Consider the following 27,500-nt stretch of genomic DNA (forward strand, 5'->3'; position numbering starts at 1 on the left):
GTTTGTTTCTATTGTTTTTGTGATATTTCTTTTTCTTTTCTCTTTTTCTTTTTTTTTTTTTCTTTTTTTTCTCATTTTCTAGAAATCGAATATTTCCAGGTCTGATAATGAAAAGTTTAATGCTTGATTCGATGTCTACATAATATATATATATATATATATATATATATATATATATATATATATATATATATATATATATATATATATATATATATATGTATATATATATATATATATATATATATATTATATATATATATATATAATATATATATATATATATATATATAAAGTAGGAATTTACGATCCTTGAATGACAAAACATAAAAATTTAAAAAAAATTTTTTTTTAAATAAATCCCTTTATTCATCCTATAGGCGAAATTTTTCTCTCGGGTCTATTCCAAGGGAAGACTGGAATAACCCTGGCGTCAGCCGCAGTGCAGCGCCGCAAATTGAGCCAGGTCGAGGTGACTTGCTCAAGGCCACACAGCGCAGAGGGGAATCGAACTCGTTACCTTTCGGGTACGAAGTGAAGACCGTACCGCTGAGCCACGCTGTCCCATTAAAACGAAGCTGACTCTTAGAAATATTTATAATTATAAATTTTATGGCGTCCGTTCCTTGACCCACATTGAGCCCATTGTGTAGAATGACCTGCCCAGAAGGATGTGAAAAGCATAATCTATGTTAAAGCACGATGGTACATCCACATGAGTAGCTGCAAATAGACTACGGTCAAAACACACAAGAACAGCTGCCAACATGCACAAATTGGGGCTCCAAGAATCACCAACATGCCCAAAGTGCAACCAAGCACCACAAGATGGAAACTACCTCGTACTAGATTGCCCAGAGACAAAACTTGAAGGGGGATGTGAAACCATCAACAAATGTGATGATGACTTCCGAACCTGGATTGATACCTTGAACATAGAAGTGTAGCCGAACGATACTACTACTACATGCACTGCTACTATTTATATCACTGCGGTATAAGTTTTATATAATATAACATATGGTATAGATAGAACGAAGATGACGTCACTCAAGCCTTTGTTATTATATTTTGCCATCCGCGTTTGTGAGTGATTCTCACTAAACTATTTTAACCAGACTATAAAAGTTCATGGTTACACATAGTTTTGTGTGTTGGTCCGTTATACTTCCGGATGGCAATGTTATGAGCTTCTTAGCCAAGCGCATACTATCTATAGGGCAAAATAGGATAAAAGCCCTTGAGTGCCCTTAATATTAATAGTAATGCCATAAATCTATTGATTAAAGATTACAATAATGATACACGTTGTAAAGATAGTATTTCAACTTAAATGTACTCATGTTGTGTACAAACATAAATCTTTATCCGTGACATGCAAAGCACACACACACACACACACACACACACACACACACACACACACAGGCAAATAGAAGATAACCATAATAATATAACAATGCATAATATATACATACAAGATTGAAAGCGATGTCAACAGCAGAGCAAACAAGTATTATGCGTCATATATAAATCTCCCATCATATAATTCCCTGTCTACTAACACCTTGAAATAATCCATAGATTTATGCATTCTTTGTTTCAAATTTCAAACTGTTCCATTTGTGAACAATACGAATACCGAACCAGTTTTGTCTTATGTTTGTTTTGCATCTAGAGACAAAAATCTTAACTTGTCCCTCTAGTAAAGTAATATTAGAATATGAAAAAAAAATCAGAAAAGTCTACCTGTCCATACCATGTACCAATCTATAAACCTGAATTAAATCCCCACGAATTCTTCTTTATTTCAAACTGGGTAAGTCAAGAAATTCTAACCTTTCCTTATAAGATAAATACTGTATTGTAAACGATTTTACATCCGTCACCCATCCATTGTAGGCCTGATTATAAGCAGTCAGTCCCCTGTAAGCCTGAAAAAAAATAGTGGCAATGGTGGTAATATTATCAATTGAAACTATAGGATAAAAACTGTTGTTATCACACTTGCTTAACAACAGTGAGTACATTTAATTTGTTGTGAAATGTGGAGTACTCATCTGAAAGGTTATTAGAATGATTCAGAGATTCACAATTCTATAACTCAACATCAGCCGTGGGGCTAAAAATTATATAGTTGTTGGATTAAGTAAAATATTGAATAAATAACTAGTCATTGTCAGAGGCATTATGCCCATGGAGCCGAAGTTTATCCGGGTTTGAATAGCGCGAAAAGGACCATAGGAATTGCTACTCTTTGGATAGGACGCTAGTCTATGTCAAAGTACTTCCCGCTAGATCAAACAGACTCAGCTACCCAATCACTGCTGGATTGACAAGGAGAGGGGGATTAGAAAAAAATCTTGACTTCACTCGGGATCAAGCTCAGTCCCTTGGAGTGGAGTGGTGCTTTAAAAACCGTCTTATGGGCATGATGTTTTGTTACTGTATTATCAGTTTAGATTTGGACTCGGGACCACATTGATTTCATAGTCATATAATATCATGATTGCCTGCCCTTGTGTTTTTAATTTAAATTATTATTTATAATCTTTGGTGAATTCGGAGGAATTCATCACCGTAAAGGTAAAAGAGTTGAAATTTGAATGAAACCATACAGACTCATTGTCATTGATCCACTAATCACTAAGACTAAGATGATCACGACTCTGTGAAACAGGTCATATTATATTAATATTCCCGTGTCAGGCTCGAAATCTTTGTCTTCTGTGATATTTTAAAAATAAATCGTACAATTAGCCGTGATTGGTGTAATACAATATATAGTATGCGCTTGGCAAAGAAGCTCATAACATTGCCATCCGGAAGTATAACGGACCAACACACAAAACTGTGTGTATCCATGAACGTTTATAGTCAGGTTAATACAGTTCAGTGAGCATTACTCATAAACGCGGTGGCAAAAAACAATAACAAAGACCTGAGCGACGTCATCTTCGAACTATCTATATGTATAGGGTACAAGGATTACAAGAATTTTTCCATCTATAGATAGAATGCGCTTGGCCAAGGAGTTCACAACATTGCCATCCGGAAGTATAACGGACCAACACACAAACTCTGTGTAACCATGAACTTTTATAGTCTGGTTAATACAGTTTAGTGAGAACAACTCACAAACGCGGATGGCAAAAACAATAACAAAGGCCTGAGTGACGTCATCTGCATTCCATCTATTGAGACCATTTTTGTTTACTTTTTACGATTCTAAGAAGAAAAAAAAAACAACAGTGAGCAATTTTATTCTTATTACAACGGTCGACGATGAACACCGAGAATGACAACACCTATCTAATTATTGTTATAACTATTCACCCCAACACCTACGTACAATACGACACACAATTAATAATACACCCAATTTAGAAACAGTGAACACTTTGAGATCTTTTGAATTATTCAAGGCATACAGAAAAATAACAAAAAGAGGAAATAAAGGTGGAAGGAAACAAAAACAAAAGCCAGGAGAAGCCAAAGAAAAAATCAAAAACAATTCAGTCAAATTAAAATGTAATAATTTAAATTCTACTAATTACAATGACGGAAAGCAACGGAAACCCACCGTCACTAATAAACTGTCACAGGACATCAGCTGTCCCATCACGTTGAATGTTTCAAACTGGTGCGAAATGAAACAATCACATTGGCCACGTGGAATATACGTACATTAAACCATTTAGGAAAATTTGAAAACGTTATTCAAGAAATGAAATGGTTCCAAATTAACATCCTTGGAATCTCAGAAACGAAGTGGAAGGGAGAAAGAGTAGTTAAAGAAGATGATTTTGTATTGTATTATGCAGGTGGAAAACATCATGAAAAAGGAGTTGAATTCTTTTAGACAAATCAACATCAAAGTGCTATTTAGATCATGTTGCAATCTCAGAAAGAGTTATTTTAGTAAAGTTGAAAGGAAACCCGTTTATTGTTAATATTATTCAAATCTACGCCCCGACATCAGACAGTGACGAAAACACAACTGAGACATTCTATCAAGATATGGAACAAGCATTAAAACAATGTAAATCTGATGAAATTCGTTTAATAATTGGTGATTTTAATGCAAAGGTTGGTAACGAGAGAGTTGAAAATATCGTTGGCCCCCACGGACTAGGTACCGAAAATGATAGAGGGGAAAGACTTGTCGACTGGTGCAGATTGGAAAACCTTACTATTGTCAATACATGGTTTAAAAACCACGATAGAAAGAAGTAGACATGGATAAGCCCAGGTGGCCTTTATAGAAATCTGATAGACTTTATTCTGGTCCAACATCGATTCAGAAATACGCAACGCAACAACTATTCCAAGCGCAGATTGTAATAGTGACCACAGACGTGTCAAGGCCACGCTAAAAATAAATGTTAAACTAATAAAGAAAAAGAAAGTGGAACCAAAACTGCAATTAGATCTAGATATTGAGAATTAACCATCAAATAAAAAATGATTACAAAGAATGCGTGAAAGAAAAAAGTGAAAACTTGACCTCAGATATAAACATACAGTGGAACCTGATATAACAGGGATGGTGGGACCAGAGCAAAAGTCCTGTTATCGCCGATCCCTGTTACATCAGAAATACAAGGGAAATAAGCACATAATTGACTTTTTCAAGTGATCTAATACATCGATTACCTCCCTTGCCAAAAAACTTCATGCGACAGGGATTGTGCGCAATGTAAATTATAATACATGTATTGATCTAGATATAACTTTTTTCCTTCTTTTTTACCTTTTTTAAAATTTATTTCAAACTTTATTATTCATCAATGAAATAAAAGTCAAGTGGGAACCAGTTGGCTTCAGGCATGTGCCCACCACCCAAAGGTACTATCCCTCCTTGGTCATACAAAAATTGTTTAAAATGAACATAATATTATATTATTATTATTATTTAAAAGGGGATATTGAATGGGACCTTATCATAGTCATTGTTTTTTTTTAAAGAAATCCTTGATTGAAGTCTGGATTGACTTCCTGATAAGCCTAAAATGTACAAGTAAACGTGTAGTGTAATATAATATTTAGTTTAGTTTATCATCATAAATCTGGCCTTTTTTCTATTTTCCGTCCACAAATCAAGGTTAATCGAGCTCAATCAAAGTAATTAATATAGAGATTTAATCGCACAGCTTCCCTGGTTGCATACAAAATAAAATGGCGGCGCTCGACCTCTCACTATCCACTTTTGATGACGTATTCCCCCTGCTGTCGTCTCTAGTCCTGTGTTATCTATGTTCCTCACCGTTCGACAAGGCCTAAAACTTAGCAGTTTTCCTTATTGAATGTTCTCGTGTGAAAATGCATTGTCCCTATTATAGCCGATTTGGTTCAAGTGAGGACATGCTATAACCGATAATTTTAATAGAGACAAAGAGAGGTAAAACACGGGGCTTTGAAAAATCCCTGTTATAACCGGGCCTGTTATAAATGGTTTCCACTGTAGACGAGTACTGGAATCAAGTATCGAACTTCATCACAGAATCTGCAAGAGAAACTATTCCATCTGTGAAAAAACACGAACCAAAACATAAAGTGGATGGAGGACAAGATCTTGAAACTGATGAATGAAAAACGACTACTAGAACGCGACAGCAATGAATATAAAGAAGCTAATAAGATTATAAAACGGGAGTGTAAGAGAGCAAAGGAAGATTATATTGAACATGAATGTCACAGAAATGAAAGACTAAAACAATCTAACACCAAACAATTCTACCAGTCAATACAAAATCTAAGTGGAAAACGCCCAGCCGTGGCAAGAAAATGTGTTAAAGACGCAAACGGTAATAATATACTTATCGACAACAACGAAATTTTGGAACGTTGGGAAGTATACATAAAAAATCTATACGCGGATGACAAAAGAGGGACGAGCTTGGATAAAGGAATCTCTATTGTGTACACGGGTCCCCAGATTGTGCGAGAAGAAGTAGAAGCTGCTTGCAAAGAGATGAAAAATGGGAAAACGGTAGACCAAGATGGCTTCTCAATAGAATTGATTGACACCCTCGACGATCTGGGAATAGACATTCTGACAAAAGCCTTTAATGTCTTATATGAAAAGGATGAATTGCCTAATGTCTTAAGACAATCGGTATTCATTACGATACCCAAAAAACAAGGTACTATTGACTGGGACCAACACAGAACAATCAGCATAATGAGCCAGGCCACAAAAATTATGTTAAGAATACTTATGAAAAGAATGAGGAGCAAGATCTCTCCAGAGATAAGTGACGAGCAGTTTGGTTTTGTCAAAGAAAAGGGTACGGCAAATGCAATCTTTACATTGAAAACATTAATGCAACGGTCAATCGAAAAACAAAAATCACTTTATCTATGCTTCATTGATTGTTCCAAAGCTTTTGATTCAGTACAGCATGATACGCTATTCAAAACCTTAGAAAAGATCGGTATAGACGGTAAAGACCTTCGACTTGTGAAAAACTTATATTGAAATCAAGCAGCGTGTGTCAAACTGGATAATGAAACATCGGACTTCTTTAACATTGAGAAGGGAGTAAGACAAGGTTGCGTCTTATCACCGGACCTTTTTAACATATATAGTGAAATGATATTCAAACAAATTGAAGATATGAAAGGCGTCGTCGTTGGAGGGCAGAATATGAATAGCATAAGATACGCAGACGATGGTACTCTGATGGCCTACTCTCCAGAACACGTGCAGAAATTTTTAGATAAAGTTGTGTGCAAAAGTGAAGAGATGGGCCTGAAACTAAATATTAAGAAAACCGAATGCATGGTGGTCTCAAAGAATGACAACAACGCGACCTTCCACGTGTCAAGCAAAGGAGAGACCATCAAACAAGTAAAGAAATTTAAATACTTAAAACAAAGAATAGCAATAGCAAAACACGTGTTCCATAAAATGCAACCAGTTGTGTCAAACAACAACCTAAACTTGAAGACCAGAATGAAAGTAGCAGAAACATATGTTATAAGTACCCTTTTATACGGTTGTGAAACGTGGAAGCTTGACAAAGAATGTACGAGGAGGTTAGAGGCATTTGAGATGTGGGTGTATAGAAGAATGTTGAGGGTATCATGGACAGACAGGTATACGAACAAGGAAGTGTTGGAGAAGGTGAAAAAGGGAAGAATACTGATCGATGACATCAGAAAGAGGCAGTTACGCTTTCTGGGACATGTGTGGAGAAGAGACGGAATAGAAAAGTTGGTAACATCTGGGATGATCGAAGGAAAGAGAGCTAGAGGAAGACAAAGAATGACTTATCTAAATAACCTAGGAATGGCCAAATGTGATTTTAAAAGCAACACAGATTTCATGCGCACCGCAGAGGATCGTGATTCGTGAAGACATCTGACCGGCAACGTGCTCAAGAGCACAAGCCACGATGGATGATGATGTAAAGGGTACAGACTTACCTTGAACTGTGTACCAGTGTGTAGAAACTTGTGACGAGGTAGTTCGCTACATCAATCGACATGACTGGCGGTAGTTCCTGCAGATTATGGCACCAGTCGTGTTCACAAATGGCATAGGGGTCTAAACCATTAACAATTATATTTTTTTTTTGTAAATATAGCCTGCTGCAACCAGAAAAATGCGGAAGATTATCGACAGAAACTGATATTTTATTACTTTCCGCTATTGCCATCCATTGTTTTCTGACATCCGGAAGTACACAGCCACTCCGATCAGCTGTTTAACCGCATACTATCTATACAGGACTGATCATCACCCTCTTACTGCATCCTGCGGGGCCGTTCGTTTTTTTCCCTAGTACCCCTGTCGTCAGGCTTTAATGATATGCAGATGTCGGTGATAATCAAAGAAATTCCTTTCTCATCTTTCCCCCAACCGTTTCCCCATCGGGTGGGGAAGTGATGTCACTTTTACGTCATCAAAGAAATTCCTTAACTGACCGTCTCACGAGTAACACGACCGTTCTTCCGAGAATGCTGTCTTTAAAGTAATGGATACTATTAAGATACTGCTATTTACTACGAAGATAATATTTCCCACACACAAACGGTCAAATTTCACACATATCTACAAGTTGCAGCATGAAACGGAAAGGCTACTAGTAGAATAATGCTATTTGGCTAGGAAGACGTGTCAGGACGTTAAGTCAGATTTATTGTGTGAGCAATGCTGCCAGATGGCCACGTGTATGATCAAAATTGACACACCGAGAATCGCGTATATATTATTTTTAATTAAAATTTTCTTTTTAAAGAATAAAACAAGTCTTTTCCTAGGTTAGTCGATAAAAAAAATCAAAATTGATGTCTTTTAAGGAGGTCAGAGTGTTTGAATTGTTTGGCCAAATGAGGTTCCATTTGGTCACTTTTGCAGTCTACATTGGCTTCGAAGAACTCTGGCCATCTGGCATCCCTGTTTGTGAGAACAGAAGTATAAAACAATCTGCATTTAATTGTTTGCCTCTTTAGTTTGTAAACTTTCAAAGCAAGCGGTTGTGTGTCATTCGTTTCAAAATGGAATTAGTCTGATGTCACCGCCCGGCAACGGCGGCCATCTTGGTTCTAAACAAAGAAAATCATTACTTTTTATTCTTCATGCTGGCTAGAACTTTTCATATGCCTTGTGATCAGAATGTGTAAAAGTCAAAATATGATCAAATTTATGTGTTTTCCCCCCTCTGGATACGCTTTTATGCTCGCCGGAGAAATATTTCATACGGCGTCCACCATTGTTCCGATAGTTTAGAGCCAGTGCTACTAAGTTACCATGCGTCATTAGGAAGGACGTGACGTTACGACTGTTGAAGAGTATTGGTGAGAGGGGCGCTTACTAAAGACAACGGGATCGAAGAAGACCAAAAGATCAATAACAGCAATCCGAATTGAGATTCAATTGATGGAATGCAAGCCGAATGGCTGTTACTGATCTCTTGATGAGGATGCCACCATGCATATATTATTCGATAAAACCATTAAAATCAATGTCTATCCGTAAGAGGTCTCAGGTTCTCTAACCTTGGGAAATGTTTCGAGAGTTTCGCTTTTTTTCTTCACAAAATTGAATAGTTTGTGACGTTTCATGTGATGGCAAATACCATTAAGTTTGTAGCTTTCAGAGGTTCAATTTTATACATAACTTGTTTTGTCTGATTAATATACTTAATTCTCGACTTACTTTGCAGGCTCAGAACTAAGTATTAATTACTCTATGAATCCTTGATTTGGCTATGAATTATTCTTTTTTTTTTCACTTAAAATTGATAATTTATATTGTAAAGTGCCCAGAGCTTGTGTTTTACACGAGAATGAGCGCTGTATAAATGTGTATTATTATTATTATTATTATTATTATTATTATTATTATTATTATTATTATTATTATTATTATTATTATTATTATTATTATTATTATTATTATTATTATTATTATTATGTGGAACTTAATTGACAGACAGAATAGTTGGCTCTAGGGCTATGGCGGTTATTGATTTATAAGGGTCTTATGAGCATCGGCTCTTTTATAAGAATGCACAGACTCGATGTATTGTTTTGCATCAAAGGTATAGCAGACACCAAGCTGTTCCCGTGTCTATTTGGACAACTTACTTTCCAGTACCCCGGAAGTAGATGTTATATATTGCTAGGCGCAATCTGCTTTCTTGACAGGGTAGTTAGTGGCTATTATCATTATTGCCAGGCAGAATCCCGATTTGAAACCCAAGTGTAGCTTTGTGGTCTAGTGATATGACACTCGCTTTCGGATCGGAAGGTCCTGGGTTCGAGCCTCGCTCGGTGCATAGTTGAGTCCTTGGAAAAGGCTCTTTACTCACATTCTCTCGCCGTACCCAGGTGTAAAATGAGCACCTGGCATTTAACAGCGTTGTTTCTGTACTAAAAAATATAATATCGCCTTACAGGCATCATGTCTTGTCCTAAATGTTAAATGTTGCTGTTGGACAAGGACCCCTTGTAAAGCGCTTGAGCACGTTAAGTGGATATTGCCCTATATAAAAGCTCATTAAAAAAAAAGTGCAAAGTGACACAAAGTCCACAAAGTGACAGAAAGACGATTTGTGGACAGACATACGAAAGAAGGTCACATGAGAATAATGACCTTGAAACTCGTACGATATGGGAATACCCTTACAGCCCTTTGTCCCAAAAAGGATTTTAGATAATAAGTCAAGAAAGTCAAGACAACACAAAACAGACTGTAGAAACACGGCAGCCCGCGTTGTACTACAGAAAGACAGGAAAACTGCAGCTCCCGAATTACTACAGCAGCTGCATTGGCTGCCAGTGGACCAGCGGATTAAATATAAATCTTCAACTATCGTTTTCAAATACCTGGAGGGCTCGTCACCAGCATATCTCTCAAACCTCGTTGAACGGTATAACCCACAGCGATCGCTTCGATCAACGAACTACCTCAAATTGAAGACACCCCGCTGTCGAGTGAAGGCTGGTGAACGCGCCTTTGAGCATTCTGGTCCAAGGTTGTGGAATTTACTACCACTAGAGATACGTTCTTCGTCTTCACTAGAGGAATTCAAGCGTCGATTGAAGACATTCTTATTCCGACAGGCTTTCTTTTGATTATGTGCATAATTAGCGTTGTTCGTGTACTGTGTTAGGGCTTAATAATTAAGTTAATCTATGTTATGCGCCCAGAGCCCTCCTGATGAAGGGATGTTTGGCGCACTATCTATACCATTATTATTATTATTATTATTATATTATTATTATTATTATTATTATTATTATTATATTATTAAGACCAGCAGGTTTATGAGAGAAAACCAATGAAATTGCATTTCATCAACAACAACAAATAACAATAAAATTGACCGTTGAAAACAATCTAACTCCAAATATCAAGTTACAGGTTAGTTTTATAATCCGAACTGCCATTTATTTTTAAACATGATTCAGCCACTCCTGACACAAGTTAAAATGATGTAAGCTTCAAAATGATCATAAAATACGACCCATTGTATTTTTGGGTTTTATGTCGGAATGAAGTAGATAAACAAAAACCTGGTTTAAAGTCAATGAAATGGGAAACACAAAATGTAAGTTGTCCAAAATAAAAATAAAGGTCTCAGTCTTTTCAATCAATAAAGACATAATTTTATTTGATTCAATTTTCATAAGTTAATTTACATTAAAATTGAATTATAAGTATTATGTGTGCGGCTATGTGGTCTCGTGGTATGACACTCGCTTTCGGATCGGAAGGTCCTAAGTTCGAGCCTCGCTCGGCGCATAGTTGAGTCCTTGGAAAAGGCTCTTTACTCACATTCTCTCACCGTACTCAGGTGTAAAATAAGTACCTGGCCGTTAACAGCGTTGTCTCTGTCCGAAAAAATTGAAATATCGCCTAACAGGCGTCATGTCCCGTCCTTCATGTTAAATGAATAATAATATGAAATTGAATGTAAGATTCAGTTTAATTACAAATACAGACCACTACTTTTAACTTTTTTCATGTTAAATGTTGCTGTCAGCCTGGGACCCCTTGTAAAGAGTTTTGAGCTCGTTTAGTGGATATCGCGATATATAAAAGCTCAATTTTTTTATTAGGTTCATCCCAACTTGATACCGTATTGATAGAATGCGCTTGGCCAAGGAGTTCACAACATTGCCATCCGGAAGTATAACGGACCAACACACAAACTCTGTGTAACCATGAACTTTTATAGTCTGGTTAATACAGTTTAGTGAGAACAACTCACAAACGCGGATGGCAAAAACAATAACAAAGGCCTGAGTGACGTCATCTTCGAACTATCTATATTAGACGATTGTCCACATATGTGACCCTTCGTCTCGAAACGGTATTATGTAGGAATGAATTGGACCCCGAAGAGTGACTTTAGAATTAAATTGATAGTAAATACCAATTTTTGAGCTTTTGCATTGTGAGAAATTGTCTTCATTCTGTAACATAACAAATCGAAACAAACCCCAAGTTTCATGTTTTTGCGAATAAATTCAATTTTTTGCACCAAAGTCATCCCGACATAATACGGTTTAGAGACGGTGAGTCACATATGATGCCTTTTATTACAGGAGATGAGTAAACCTCCATATAGTGTAAGCTCACACCTAGTAAGTGTTGAACAAATAACAAACTGTAAATCGAGTTTTAAAAAAAAATTATTTCAACCATTTGGAGAAAAAATGGAATAGCCAATACTTTGAGTAGAATACAGAACTGGCGTTTAAAAAATTGAGCTTTATATAGTGCAATATCCACTAAATGTGCTCAAAGCGCTTTACAAGGGGTCCCTGGTCAAAAGCAACATTTAACATGTAGGACTGAACATGACGCCTGTTAGGCGATATTACAATTTTTCGGACAAAGACGACGCTGTTAACGGCCAGGTACTCATTTTACACCTGAGTATGGTGAGAGAATGTGAGTAAAGGGTCTTTTCCAAGGACTCAACTATGCGCCGAGCGCGAGGCTCGAACCCAGGACCTTCCGATCCGAAAGCGAGTGTTATACCACTAGACCACAAAGTCACACTAATAAGCGCCTCTTGGTGAAGCAGTTATTTTACTATTAACCAGTCAACTATCGTATTCCGGAAAATGTAGCCAGAAAAACTCGTCCTTCAAATATGTCTTGCGAAATCAGCTGCAGTTCTGGTGTGCTCGGCCTATAGATAGCATGCGCTTGGCTAAGAAGCTCATAACATTGCCATCCGGATGTATAACGGACCAACACACAAAGCTGTGTGTATTCATGAATGTTTATAGTCAAGTTAGTACAGTTGGGGAGACCGGGGCACGTTCGTCTTTTTGTTTTTATGTTGCGTGTGTGCTATTTTTAGACATTCCGACCACACTGTGCAAAACCAGGGCCTTCTAAAAATAGTATCGGGCCTGTCCAACCGAATTATGCGAGTTCTCTGCTGGGCTTAAAATTTAAAACCCCGCGATATTTGATTGTCAACAAAGTTTGTGTGTAGTGTGTACACATTACACACCACAGTAACGCTGGATTACCTGTTGATACAATGAATTTATCGCGTCGTTTGTTATTATTTCTGTTCATGGATATATATGCATTGTGATTGCCAATCCCACCATGATGTTTGTTGTGTGTATCTTTTAAAATCTAATTTAGCAATTGAAAAATAATTTAAAGGTAATTTAAAAACTATAGTGTCATCTAAGCCATTATCTGCCGTCGAGCGAAACCTTGAACTGTTGCCTTGAGTCAAAACAAAACCGGATGATCTTGTACTTGTACTTGTACACATCAAAATGAAATTGTCATTGATAGTCTATTCAGTGATGCCAAAACTCCGGTTTCACCTGAAAAAACTCTGGTCTGGAGCAAAAAGTTCCGGGTTCCGGGCAACTTACGTCAAATTCCGGTGAGGTCAAATTCTTCCAAGGACACCGCCCCCCCCCCCCCTTCCAACCACCACATCATCATCACTGCCACTAGAATTATAACCATCATCACTACCACTACTACTGCAACCACCACCACATCATCACCATCACTACCACTACTACTACAACCACCACCACATCATCATCACTACCACTACCACAACTACCATCACAATTACAACCACCACCACCACATCATCATCACTACTACAACCACCACCACATCATCATCATCACTACCACTACTACTACGACCACGACACCACATTATCACTACCACTACTACTACAATCACCACCACCACATCATCATCACTACCACTACTACTACAACTACCACCAACACCACATCATCACTACCACTACTACTACAACCACCACCACCACCATATCATCATTACCACTACTACTACAACCACCACCACCACATCATCACTACCACTACTACTGCAACAACCACCACCACTACATCATCATCACTGCAACTACCACTACTATAACAACCACCACTAGCACATCATCATCACTACCACTACTACAACAACCACCACCACCACATCATTACCACTACTACTACAACCATCACCACCACATCATCATTACCACTACTACTACAAGCACCACCACCACATCATCATTACAACTACTACTACAACCACTACCACCACATCATTACTAACACTACTACTACAACCACTACCACCACATCATCACTACCACTACTACTACAACCACCACATCATCATCACTACCACTAATACTACTACAACAGCTACTACATCATCATCACTACCACCACTACTACAACCACCACCTCATCTTCATCACTACCACCACCACCACCACATCATCATCGCTACCACTGCTACTACAACCACCACCACCACACATCATATACTACCACTACTACTACAACAACACCCACTATCACATCTTCATCATCACTACCACTATTTCTACAACCACCAACACCACATCATCCTCACTCCCACCAGTACTACAATCTCTACCATTTGATTTTGGTGCTTTACTTCATTTGAAATAAGGAAACTTTGGGATTGTATTTGGCAATGTGTTTATGTATCGTAGTATAATTCTAATCAGTTATCTATTTAGAACTATACAAAACGTAAACACAATGCCAAATACCATTCCAATTCCTTTTTCTTGTGTGCGGAAATTCCTCTTTCGGCATTGAAATTCCTACGAGTGGTGTCTGAAACTCCTGTGAGCCAAATTTAAAATTGGCGTCTCTGTCTATTTATTAATTCTTAATTCTTTAAAAAAAACTCACCTCTCAATCAACATCAACATCATCTTGCTAGAAATTGTAAGTTACCATATTTAACACCATCAATACAATTCTCCTTCTCATCTCCTTCTTATCATCAACCTCCATCCCCTTCACCTAATCACCATCATCATCACCATCATCATCATCATCATCATCATCATCATCATCATCATCATCATCATCATCAAATACCCCCCTCCAAAATTCTAACCATTCATTTAATCACGGTATTAATCAAAGTTGCATCATTCATTTTTTCATCATCAAATTAATCGGCAATGACTGTATTACCGTTATGAAGTGAAAATATTGAAATATCACTTGCCTCCTTACTTTCTCCGCCTCCTCCCCCCCCCCCCCCCCCCCACCCCCTCTTCTTCTTTCCATTTGATTTCTCTTTTGGTCCGGCATAACTAAATGAAAGATCGAGGGGGAGATGAACTATAAAAGACTGCGAAGAGAGAGAGAGAGAGAGAGAGAGAGAGAGAGAGAGAGAGAGAGAGAGAGAGAGAGAGAGAAACGAACAATTACTAGACGATATATATATATATATATATATATATATATATATATATATATATATATATATATATATATAGAGAGAGAGAGAGAGAGAGAGAGAGAGAGAGAGAGAGAGAGAGAGAGAGAGAATATTGGCGAACAACTAATAGACACGAGAGAGAGGGTTCGAGCGGTAGTCTGTGCGCAGAACTAAGCCCAGCAGAGAAAGTGGGTCATGCGCGGTGGCTCTGCCTATCTCTTTTGGTCGCCTCGTGCAAAACCCATCCCATTTCCGAATGTCATCACCGTTACAGAGATTGAGAACACATCTATCTATCTTGTTATCTTCAAAATTGTTGTTTATCAACTGGTAAGTGAATTTTTCATCTCTTTCATTAACACATATTATTCCAATAAGGAAACTTGATTTTCATTTCGTTCTCATATTGTAATAGTAAGTACACTTTCCCCTTTCTATTTATTGCGTCAGTTAAATCATGTGAGCACGGAAGTGCGAGCTATGGGTGAAGTAATATAAAGATTCCGGTTGGGGTAAGTTCGCCACCTCATCACGGGGCACATTCGCCACATGGGCGGACGTGCCCCGTGGACGAGTATTCACTGTTGATGATCGTATACAAGTTTAAGTAAAATTGATATTCTATTCAACCACTTCTAATACATTTGTCGTTACTCTGTCGCCTCGCTCGGCGCATAGTTAAGTCCTTGGAAAAGGCTCTTTACACACATTCTCTCATCGTACTCAGGTGTAAAATGAGTACCTGGCCGTTAGCAGCGTCGCTGTCCGAAAAAAAAGTAATATTGCCTAACAGGCGTCATGTCTCGTTCTACTTGTTACGTTTTGCTGTTGGTCAGGGACCCTTTGTAAAGCGCATTGAGCACGTTTAGTGGATATTGCACTATATAAAAGCTCAAGTTTGTTTCGTTTTTTTGTTTTTTTTTTTTTGTGTGTTTCTTTTTATTTTTTAAAAGTTGTTGCATTATATACTGTGTATTAACAATGTTGTTTTCTTACTCTCTCTCACTATCTAGGGTAAAAAATGAGAAACCGACCACGCAAAACACAGAGAGGCCTTACACCACCAGAGACGATAAAAAGAGCTATCGAGCACATACAAACAACAAGTGAAAGTGTGCGAAAAACGGCTGAAATGTTTGGCATACCTCGATCAACATTGAAAGATTATATTGCCCGGGAAAAGAAAGGACAGCTTACATCATATGGCTACTCAAAACATTGTCAGGTATTTACCGATGATCAAGAGTTAATTCTTGTAGACTACCTAAAAAAAGCCGCATCAATCTACTTTGGACTAATAACAACGGAATGTCGCCTACTGGCTTTCAAATTGGCCATCGTGCATTCGATAAAGTTCCCACCATAATGGAAAGACGCCGGACAAGCTGGTGAAGACTGGTTCTATGGGTTCATTAAACGACATCCAACAATTTCGTTGAGGACACCAGAAGCTACTAGCATTGGAAGAGTCACCGCTTTCAATCGAGAAAATGTAAATCTTTTCTTCGACAAACTTCGGGAAGTACTCGATCGATTTAAGTTTGAACCTGTTTCAATCTGGAACTGCGACGAGACTGGTGTCACTACAGTCACCAAGCCGCCTAAAGTCATTGCCACACAAGGATCTAAACAAGTGGGCTCACTTGTATCTGCCGAGCGTGGAGAATTAGTTACCGTATGTGCTGCTGTGTCTTCATGTGGTCAGACCATTCCGCCATTTTTCGTTTTCCCTAGAGTACATTTTAAAGAACATTTTCTGAGAGGTTCCCCTATCGGTAGCAAAGGCGCGGCTCACAAGTCAGGATGGATGACGGGTGAAAATTTTCTGGAATTCTTGAAACATTTCACAAAATTTGTGAACCCATCAAAGGAGAAACCCATTCTAGTGTTGTTAGACAATCATGATTCTCATGTTGCATTTGAGGAACTACAGTTCGCTAAAGACAATGGGATAGTCTTATTGTCTTTTCCATCCCATTGTTCTCACAAGCTACAGCCACTGGATCTTTCCGTCTTTTCTCCTTTTAAAAAACGACTAGGGCAAGCTCAACAGAACTGGTTGCGTTCACACCCAGGATCACCTCTGTCAATATATGACATTCCGGAGGTGGTTAACACTGCATGGAGCCCAAATGTTTCTGTAGAGAATATTGTGGCAGGCTTTGCAAAAGCCGGAATACATCCTTTTCCAGGAAATTGACTTTTGTCCCTCTTCTGTTACTGACAGACCAAACCCCGAGTTAGATGAACAGCAAACTGGACCTTCATGCCAGCAATCTATTCCTCCATCTGTGTCCCAAACTGGACCTTCATGCCAGCAATCTATTCCTCCATCTCTGTCCCAAACTGGACCTTCATGCCAGCAATCTATTCCTCCATCTCTGTCCCAAACTGGACCTTCATGCCAGCAATCTATTCCTCCATCTCTGTCCCAAACTGGACCTTCATGCCAGCAATCTATTCCTCCATCTCTGCCTCAGCCTGGACCTTCATGCCAGCAATCTATTCCTCCATCTCTGCCTCAGCCTGGACCTTCATGCCAGCAATCTATTCCTCCATCTCTGCCTCAGCCTGGACCTTCATGCCAGCAATCTATTCCTCTCTCGCTGGTTCAACCTGGAACTTCAAACTCTTTTCCGCCTGAATTAATTAGGCCACATCCGAAAGCACCGCCTAGAAAAAGAGCACCAGGGTGGAGGAAAAAACGGAAGAGCTGTATCCTTACAGATACACCAGAAAAGAATAGAATAGACGAAGAACATTTGGCGAAGATAAAGAAAAAAACTGCACTGAAAGGAAAGGCTATTGGGGGGAAAAGGCAACTATAAAAGGAAAAGTTAAGCGGCGTCTGCTTGATAATTCATCGGATTCAGAAAGTGATGAATGGTATTGTTTGATTTGCTTATCACCATGGTCAGACAGCAATATGGAGACATGGGTTCAGTGCTTAGAATGTAAACAATGGTCACATGAACAATGTGTTGGAGACAAAAAGAAATGTTTCTATTATGTATGCCATAACTGTAATGATTCAGATAATTCAGACTATTTGTATTGATTGGTAAAGAATAGTAATGCCACATATCTCGGATCAGTGTATTTTTTATTTTATTGATATGTGTTTGTAATTATTTCTTTCACTTAATTCCACTACATTTAGTAAATATCAAATTGATTCATGTATGTATCTTCTGAATTTTATACCATGGGCGAACTTTCCCCAGGTGGTCGAATGTGCCCCAACCCCTGGGCGAACTTACCCCAGTGACGGGGCACATTCGCCCACTTGAAGTAATGATCTTATTTCGTTAATAAATGCATCAATTTTGTGTATATTTAAAAACCAAAGGCATTTTTAAAATCAGAATGAATTAAAGTGATACGTCGCCAAATCCCATTGTATTCCATCAGTAATTGACTTATCAGTGATATAAAATGACTAAAAGTGGACGAACTTGCCCCGGTCTCCCCGCATTACTCATAAACGCGGATGGCAAAAAACAATAACAAATACCTGAGTGACGTCATCTTCGAACTATCTATACTATGACGATCTATCAAGTCAGCACACCATTATCTGCAATGATTTACTGTCGCGGATCCGCGCATTAGCTGTGTCATAAAATACACGTTCAACTAGATTCTCTCCGGAAGCGGACCATAACCACGAGTGTGAGTTGGCGAAGCCGGCAGAACCCACTCATGAAAGATGGTTGTCGTGTCTAAGAAGTTTCTAAGATGCATCTCAAAATATCCGCATAGTATGTTGTAAATCATTAATTAAGAGTCCTTGGTCAGCTAAGTCTCCTTGTGATTTTGAACTCTTGGACTCTATTTCTCTTACATAGTTGTAGTGTCAATCGAGCTCAAATCAACCGAGTGGCTGTATATCCCCTACTGATATATCGCCGTTCGATTGATCTTAGCACACTGACTCCATCAAGTTGGCTCAGACCTCTGTAATGTTAACTAGGCGACTGTGTGTGGTGTTGTCGATCGTACGGCATTCGCATTTGGGCATATAAACTTGCCAAACAAAATTGCCGTTTAAACATCCGAAAAAATTTCTTTAGTCAGCGAATTGTTGAGACATGGAATAGCCTGCCTGAAAAACTAGTTACAGCGCCAAGCATAAACAGCTTTAAAAGCCAAATTGACAGTTTCCTGCAGGATCTAAAATACAACACCGATTTCCCATTGAAGCCAGCCTTTCGACCTCCACAAGTTGGTGGAGACCTATCCAAAGACAATCAAAGGACCACCGGCCCTCTACGATGAACTCGTACTATACTATACTATACTATACTATACTATACTATACTATACTATACTATACTATACTATACTATACTATACTATACTATACTATACTATACTATACTATACTATGCTATGCTATGCTATACTATACTATACTATGCTATGCTATGCTATACTATACTATACTATACTATACTATACTATACTATACTATACTATACTATACTATACTATACTATACTACACTATACTATACTACACTATACTACACTACACTATACTACACTACACTACACTACACTACACTATACTATACTATACTATACTATACTATACTATACTATACTATACTATACTATACTATATTATACTATACTATATTATACTATACTATATTATACTATACTATGCTATGCTATACTATACTATACTATACTATACTATACTATACTATATTATACTATATTATACTATACTATACTACACTACACTACACTACACTACACTACACTACACTACACTACACTACACTACACTACACTACACTACACTACACTACACTACACTACACTACACTACACTACACTACACTACACTACACTACACTACACTACACTACACTACACTATACTACACTATACTATACTATACTATACTATACTATACTATACTATACTATACTATACTATACTATAGGTTCCTTGTTAGAGCCAGATCTGGTGCAGAAACAGTTGAGTCTTTGGAAATCATCTTTACTTACAAAATTCTCTCGCCGTGGTCAAGTATAAAACAAATACTTGGGCCTTATCAGTGTTTTTATCTGAAACTTGTTCTGCAAGTAAATTGTTGTTGTTAACCTTGGGCCCTTTGTAAAGTGTTTAAGCAAGTTAAGTAGATACAGTGGAACCTCCCGATTACGACACCTCCGAATAGCGCCAACCTTCTGATAACGACATTGACCCCTGGTCCCGACACACGCACAAGAACCCTCGAAGAGGAATACACTACAATGTTTTGTTTGTTTTGTCAATGTTAATAAAAACTGGTCCCGCGGGCCTTATCACGCCCACTTTGTCCGCCATCTTGGAAACCTCTAAATAACGACGCCTCCGGATAACGACATCGGTAGGTTCCACTGTATTGCACTACATAAAAGCTTAGGACTTTTAACGTACTTTATCCCATTTTAAATTTCCACCAGGTCGACAATCCTGGTCTATTTCATGCAATTAACTCATTTGTTTCTGTCATGAAAAAGCAAGCACATAATTCAATAAGATTCAATAGTCTGATGTCACGCCGCCCGGCAACGGCGGCCATCTTGGTTCTAAACAAAGAAAATCATTACTTTTTATTTTTCATGCTGGCTAGAACTTTTCATATGCCTTGTGATCAGAATGTGTAAAAGTCAAAACATGATCAAATTTATGTGGGTTTTTTTCCCTCCGGATACCCTTCATGCTCGCCGAAGAAATATTTTATACGGGCGTCCGCCATTGTTCCGATAGTTTAGAGCCAGTGTTGCTAAGTTACCATGCGTCATTAGGAAGGAAGTGACGTTACGACTATTGAATCCTATTAGTTTGAGCAAATGAAGTATTTCAGTTTGTCAGGCATATAGACAAGAACCCCCCCCCCCCCCTCTCTCTCTTTCTCTCTCTCTCTCTCTCTCTCTCTCTCTCTCTCTCTCTCTCTCTCCAACCAATCTCCTCCCTGTGTGCGCCATCAAGCCAAAGAGCTGATGATGCTTCTTCAATTTGTCTTTGCTTTAAGGAGGAAGATGAGGGCAAGATCCAAGTAAACTGGTCCTCAGGAATCTTTGTTGATGTGATGTCCTGAATGCTGGGTGCAGGAACACGCCTTCGTGATAAAGACTCTTTGTCTTTCCAGGACCGTCACGGGACTGGACTTGCAGTGATCATATCGCATGTTTGGCGACCATTCATGGAGAGTTGGTCCTTCCACGATGACTTTTGCCTGTATCTAACGTTTCGTCCACCTCCGTGTCAATTAATTAATTTTAAAAGTTTCTTACCCCATCCCGTAAAAATATGTGCATTATGTTAATACCCGAGTTTGGATTTTCTCACGCACCAACATCTTGTCGTACATTTTTAAAACTGAGATTCCATTAACTAACTCCTATGTTTAAGATCTTTTGACAAGGTGTGTGTAAGAGTGTGTGTTTGGGGGGAGGGGGGGGGTCATTTTATCTCCTTTATGTTTGAAGTAAACAAATTAAAATTTAAAAAACCAAGGCCCACATTTTAAAAAGGACCTGTTCGTATCAAACTATTCGCGTAATCAGGAGTTGTTAAGTATAGAAGATTATCGGGAAAATATCTGTCATCTGCATTTTTTGCGGCCGCAAATATCAGGGCGATCCGCAAATTTTGGCAAATTTCCCAAAATTGGCAAATCGTGGCCAATTTTGGGAAAATTGGAAAAACTTGAGAAATGTTGCAGCTTTGCCTGGGCCCAAACCAAGGGAAGCTACTCTCTACGGATAATGATCCTTTAAAATCTTTGTAACAACGCTATTCACAGTCATTTCATTTCTCAAGTCAAATACTTACACTTCAACTTCAGTCATGGATCGTTTCGTCAAAAGTTCTTCAAATAAGGACCCAAAGTGCGGCAGGTACACGTCTCTGCCAAAGAAAGGCAGTTGGACGCATGTTGGTGGTCAGCTCTTGTTCTGCACCTCGTGAAATATTGTGCTCGACCACAAACGAAAATCATGAAAGTGTACGTTTGTGTGTGTGTGTGTGTGTGTGTGTGTGTGTGTGTGTGTGATTGTCTGAAAGTTTGGGCGCATAAATCGTTTTACATTGTGTAAATTAATAAATGTAGCCTCCTTAAATGTAATAAATTGTCTTTTATATATATATTTTTCTGTATCGCGTGTTAATTTTTACTGAAACGCTTAGTTCTCCTCGGCAAATTTTTTGGCAAATGTTGGTCTTTTTGGCAAATTTCTTTGCAAATTTTGGGGGTTTTTTGGGGCAAATTTTGGCAAATTTTAGGTCCCAATTTGGCAACAAAAAAAAATGCATATAACAGAAATCTAGACAAGATGCTTTTGACACTAGTTTCTTCCATACCGAACCGTCGCTAGGTGTCAAATGATGCATAGATGTTGATGATGAGTATTGAAAATGATGTCAGTTGTAATAAGACGTAAACAAACAATACTTGTATGAATTTATGAATGTCGTTGTTCGATATTATACTGTTCATCATATCTTGTCGCGCCAGTGAGTCAGCCAGTCCCGGGCAGTCTGGTTGCATTCCCTCAGGTCAGCATTGGTGCAGTGAGGTCCCAGCGAGCATTCGGACTATTGATATGATATGATATGATATGATATGATATAAGTCCAGATTTATGTAGGCTTTTACAGCCTTTTATCTGCTCTTGTGCATTCGTGAACGTATTTAATTCACGTCTCTCAAAACTGGGCATGCCACATAGTGGAAGGAGGTGTCTGAATTTAACTTTACAAACAGTATTTTTCTGTTTCACAATGAGCATCAAGACTATTTACGTGACCCACCGTCTCAATACGGTATTATGTCGGGAATTCGATGCAGAAAAGTGACTTAAAAACTAGAATACTTGGCTTGACTGAAAAGTCTTTGTTTTTGTTTATTCATCTTATCATCGCTGCTATGTGGTGCGGTTATGTGGTCTAGTGGTATAACACTCGCTTTCGGATCGGAAGGTCCTGGGTTCGAGCCTCGCGCTCGGCGCATAGTTTAGTCCTTGGAAAAGGCTCTTTACTCACATTCTCTCACCGTACTCAGGTGTAAAATGAGTACCTGGCCGTTAACAGTGTTGTCTTTGTCCGAAAAATTGTAATATCGCCTAACAGGCGTCATGTCCCGTCCTACATGTTAAATGTTGCTGTTGACCAGGGACCCCCTGTAAAGCGCTTTGAGCACATTAAGTGGATATTGCGCTATATAAAAGCTCAATCTGTCCAACCAGCAGTGATTGGATAGCTGTGTCTGTTAGATCTGGCGGAATGTACTTTGTGCTAGACTAGTGTCGTCCTACGCAAAGGCTAGCAAACAATTGCTACTGTCCATTTCATGCTATAAAAAAAAAAACAGGGATAAAGTCCGTCTTTATAGCGTTAAAAGACGATCTATTTTTTTTCAATAAAAATAAGTGGGTGTATAAAAGAGAGCAAACTTTCTTTCTTTGAATACAAAAACTTTTTGACTTTAATTAATCTTTTAATGTTCATTTGTCTGACATCTAATTCATTTTTTAAAAATAATTTAATTCTCTCTCGCATTTAATTGTGAGTGGGAAAGAGAGAGAGAGTGTGTGTGTGTATGTATGTATGTATGTGTTCGCGCGCGAATGTGTGTGTTTGTGTGTGTGTGTGTGTGTGTTTGTATGAGTGTGCAATATAATATATACATATATATATATATATATATATATATATATATATATATATATATATATATATATATATTGCACATTCAAACAATTATACATTATATTTATATAAATGGAATCCATTATCTCATTCGTCTGTAGTGTTTCATTCATTCTGTTTTGTTGATAAAGGAGAAATCCGAAACGTCCATTTTATCTGTTATGGTAATTTTTTAACAGGCATCCTTTGTAATAAAATATCAAAACTTATATTTTTCTAGAAGAAAAAGTGAAACAAATTCAATCTAATAACAAAACATGATAAATAATATTATAGCAACTTATGACGTAAAAAGATAAAACTTTAAGCGAGATTTGAAAGTTGTCAACGAATCCGAGCATCTCATATGTGATGGGAAAGATTTCCAAAAAAAAAAGGGGAGCCGAGAATTGAAAGGATTGCTCACATATGTTACTTAAAGTCTTAGGTTTGACAAGGATTGATTGGTCATTGCTTGACCTCAAGTTTCTATTGGGGACATAAATATCAATGTGAAATTGAATGTAAGCTTCAATTTAATATACGAAAACATAAAATGGACGTTTCGGGTTTTCACTTTATCAACAAAACAGGATGAATGAAACACTACAGACGAATGAGATAATGGATTCTCATGATAAAGGAGAAACCCGAAACGTCCATTTTATCTGTTTTCATATATTAAATTGAAGCTTACATTCAATTTCACATTGTTATTTATTTCTCCGAGCTTCGATCAACAAAATTTACATTTTTGGGGAAATATATGTTTCGAAGGTCTGTAATATATGAGTGACTGTTAGTGATCAAAGATTTGTAGTAGACAACATTACGAATCTTATAGACAACTCTTTTCTTCACATGAAGCCAATGTAACTCACGGAGAAGATGAGTTGCTCACGGGTATTTGTTTTTATTTCGCACAATGAGTCTGGCTGCGTTATTTGATCAACCTAAAGTTTACACATTTTGTCTTTAGCTAAATTCGCCCAGAGGGAGTTACAATAATCCAATTTGGATAAAACAAGGGAATTAATTAAGGGGAGGGCGACACCTGAAACTATTTTCAAGAATAATGATTATATCCAATATCTTTTTATATTGGGACATTGCCTATGACCAATGGATTCGAACCATGTGATTTATTTCGGTGGGCGTGTCCGGTTGCCATGGTGACGGCCGCCATCTTGGATTTTTCTCTTCTCTGGGTGCTATTTTAAAAAGTTACTTTCTCAATAAGTTTCCATTGAATTTTCTTGAAATTTGGCATGGTTGTATATTTGTATATTGTTAAAAAAAATACAGAGCATTTTTTAAATATTTTAAATAGATTTTTATTTACAAATTTTTAAAAATAATATTTTTTCGGTATGATAAAAATCATGTTTTTTGACATAAAAATGTCAATTTTTCAAAAAATAATAAAGATATTTAAAATTCCTTCTGTATGATTTTAGATAATCACTATAGCTCTAGACATGCAAAATTTTTAACAAATTGATTGATAAATGACAAAATAAGATAAAAAATAGTGTTAAAAAATGTCATTTTGAGAAAAACGAGATCAAAGATAACAATGAATGAAAATAATAAGACAAAACGGTACAACCAGCTCAAAACATATCAGCACCGTATGAGGGTCCCCCGTGTTCTTTTTCTGCCTCCCTCTGGGCTTTTTCACGGGTCTGAGCTTTCATTTTGCGTCTTTTTTTCTCTTTGTGTTGAGCAACCCTTATGCTCTGGTCAAGTCTTTTTGATTCTGCTTGCTGACTCAACATCTGGGAGTGTTCTCTCAGTCCACCGATGCCCAAAGACACTTTCAGGGATGTTATTTCTGTTGGACCAAAATTATACTCTGCACCAAACTCAACTTTTTTTTTAGGGAATGGAAGTATGTTTTATGGCATCTTGACCAAACAGAATTATGAAACCTTTCGTTTGGATTTTGTGTTGTCTTCATCTCACAGGCTTCAAGTGCTCATGAATTAAATCAAAATTCAAAGGTGTATTTACACGCTGCTTGTGTCAACAGTTTACACATGGGCAGCAATATATTTTTTATAAAAGCATCTGGAGTCCGGTTCAGGAGGACAATACCTATGTTGAGGGAAGTCATTGGTGTAATAACCGTGGTAAAGACAAGCAAGAATAGCCCATTTCATTTCTTTCCGCTGTGGCATTGCTTGGAATCGCTTTATCATAATACTACTTACTATCACACACCAAATTCCAATCAAAGATTTGTGGTCACGGGTCAACCACGAGCCATCATAACTTTCTTGCTTTCTTGGCTTTTGTAGCAAATAACTGTAGCCAACGTTTGGATTTTTTGTCACTTTAGGTATAGTTATAATAATCCAGTAAAAATTGGAAATATTTAGAGATAATTAACGTGAATACGTGTCAAAATTTGATAAAACAACTGATCAATCGAAATGTAAACAAATCGTAGTAAAATATAATAGTAAGAGAGGCGAACTTTCACCCTGACTCAACATCCAATCCCTGGCGCGGAGTCAGAGGTCGAGAACAAGGTCAGCCAATCAGATAGCACCATTCGTGATCAAGTTGTATTTACCTGACAACTTGACCTCTTATCAGCTGTTTGACACACAATCTTCGTTCACGACTCACAGTTTCTAAACCCCTCCCTGCCCATATTCTGATATTTTTGAGACTGAAACCGTGTCAACTAGACGGGCAAAGAGTAGACTAAACTATCGATATCAAAAATTACAACATCGATATGGATTATAATGCTTTTCAGTCCTATTATTTTCAGTTGAATTCTCACAAAAAATTGAAAAGTTTGGTATTTTCATGTCGACTTCCATGGCTATGAAAGACGATTTACAAACTTTATATTATCCAAATCACCATATCAGTGCTGAAAATATGTGAAAAAAGGATTGTTCTTTGATAATAAATAAAAAACTGAAATTTTATATTTTGACCCAAAAATCGATATTTCAGGTGTCGCCCCTCCCTTAAAAGTTCTGCAATATATGCTTTGGCATTAAATGGCGAATTTTTCTTATTCCTTTCATGTACATTGATTGTGTTCTTATTCACATGGCTTGTCATGGAAAGATCTTTATCAATGATGACGCCAAGGTTTTTTGCTTGATTGGAAAATTATATTGTACTGTATCCGAGAATGATATCTGATTTATTTTTTACTCGACCTTCCAGCACGATCTCAGTTCATTATCGTTTAGTTTTAACTTGATTTGGTACATCCAAGATTTAATCTCGTTAAAACAGCTCGACAGTCGTTGTATTAAGAATGGCAAATTACTATGGGGGTACTGAATCGTAAATTTACGTATCATCTGCATAAAAATGATAACACAGTTTGAATCTGGATATCACAGTAGAAAGGGGCTGCATATCTACAGTGAAAAGGACATGGCCAAGAACAGACCCTTGTGACACGCCAAACTTTAGTAAATCTTGCTCTGACTGAACATCATTGACCACGACAGTCTGCCACCGATCACGGAAATATGATGTAAACCGTATATATACGAAAATAGATATATTCGTATACTTGTATATATATATATATATATATA

General features: G+C 37.6%; 1 protein-coding gene across 1 annotated transcript; it reads left to right on the forward strand.

The window, feature by feature from the left end:
• The first annotated feature begins 9,517 nt into the window (after nucleotides 1-9,517).
• Nucleotides 9,518-17,435, forward strand: LOC144980277 (uncharacterized). Its single transcript, XM_078927910.1, has 2 exons — nucleotides 9,518-9,614; nucleotides 16,609-17,435. Exons 1-2 carry the CDS (start codon nucleotides 9,518-9,520, stop codon nucleotides 17,433-17,435), a joined length of 924 nt encoding a protein of 307 aa, XP_078784036.1.
• The last annotated feature ends 10,065 nt before the right edge of the window (nucleotides 17,436-27,500 follow it).

This window comes from Berghia stephanieae, chromosome 9 (genome assembly GCF_034508935.2).
Source record: "Berghia stephanieae isolate SIO BIC M18660-M18661 chromosome 9, UCSD_Bste_1.3, whole genome shotgun sequence".
In the NCBI taxonomy this organism is placed as follows: domain Eukaryota; kingdom Metazoa; phylum Mollusca; class Gastropoda; order Nudibranchia; family Aeolidiidae; genus Berghia; species Berghia stephanieae.

What these genes read in the sequence shown, in the direction of transcription:
- LOC144980277 (XM_078927910.1), top strand. Translation starts at nt 9,518, where the DNA reads ATGCACAGACTCGATGTATTGTTTTGCATCAAAGGTATAGCAGACACC. An exon ending in TACTTTCCAGTACCCCGGAA is followed by an intron (nt 9,615 to 16,608) that starts GTAGATGTTATA and finishes CATAATGGAAAG; the next exon opens with ACGCCGGACAAGCTGGTGAA.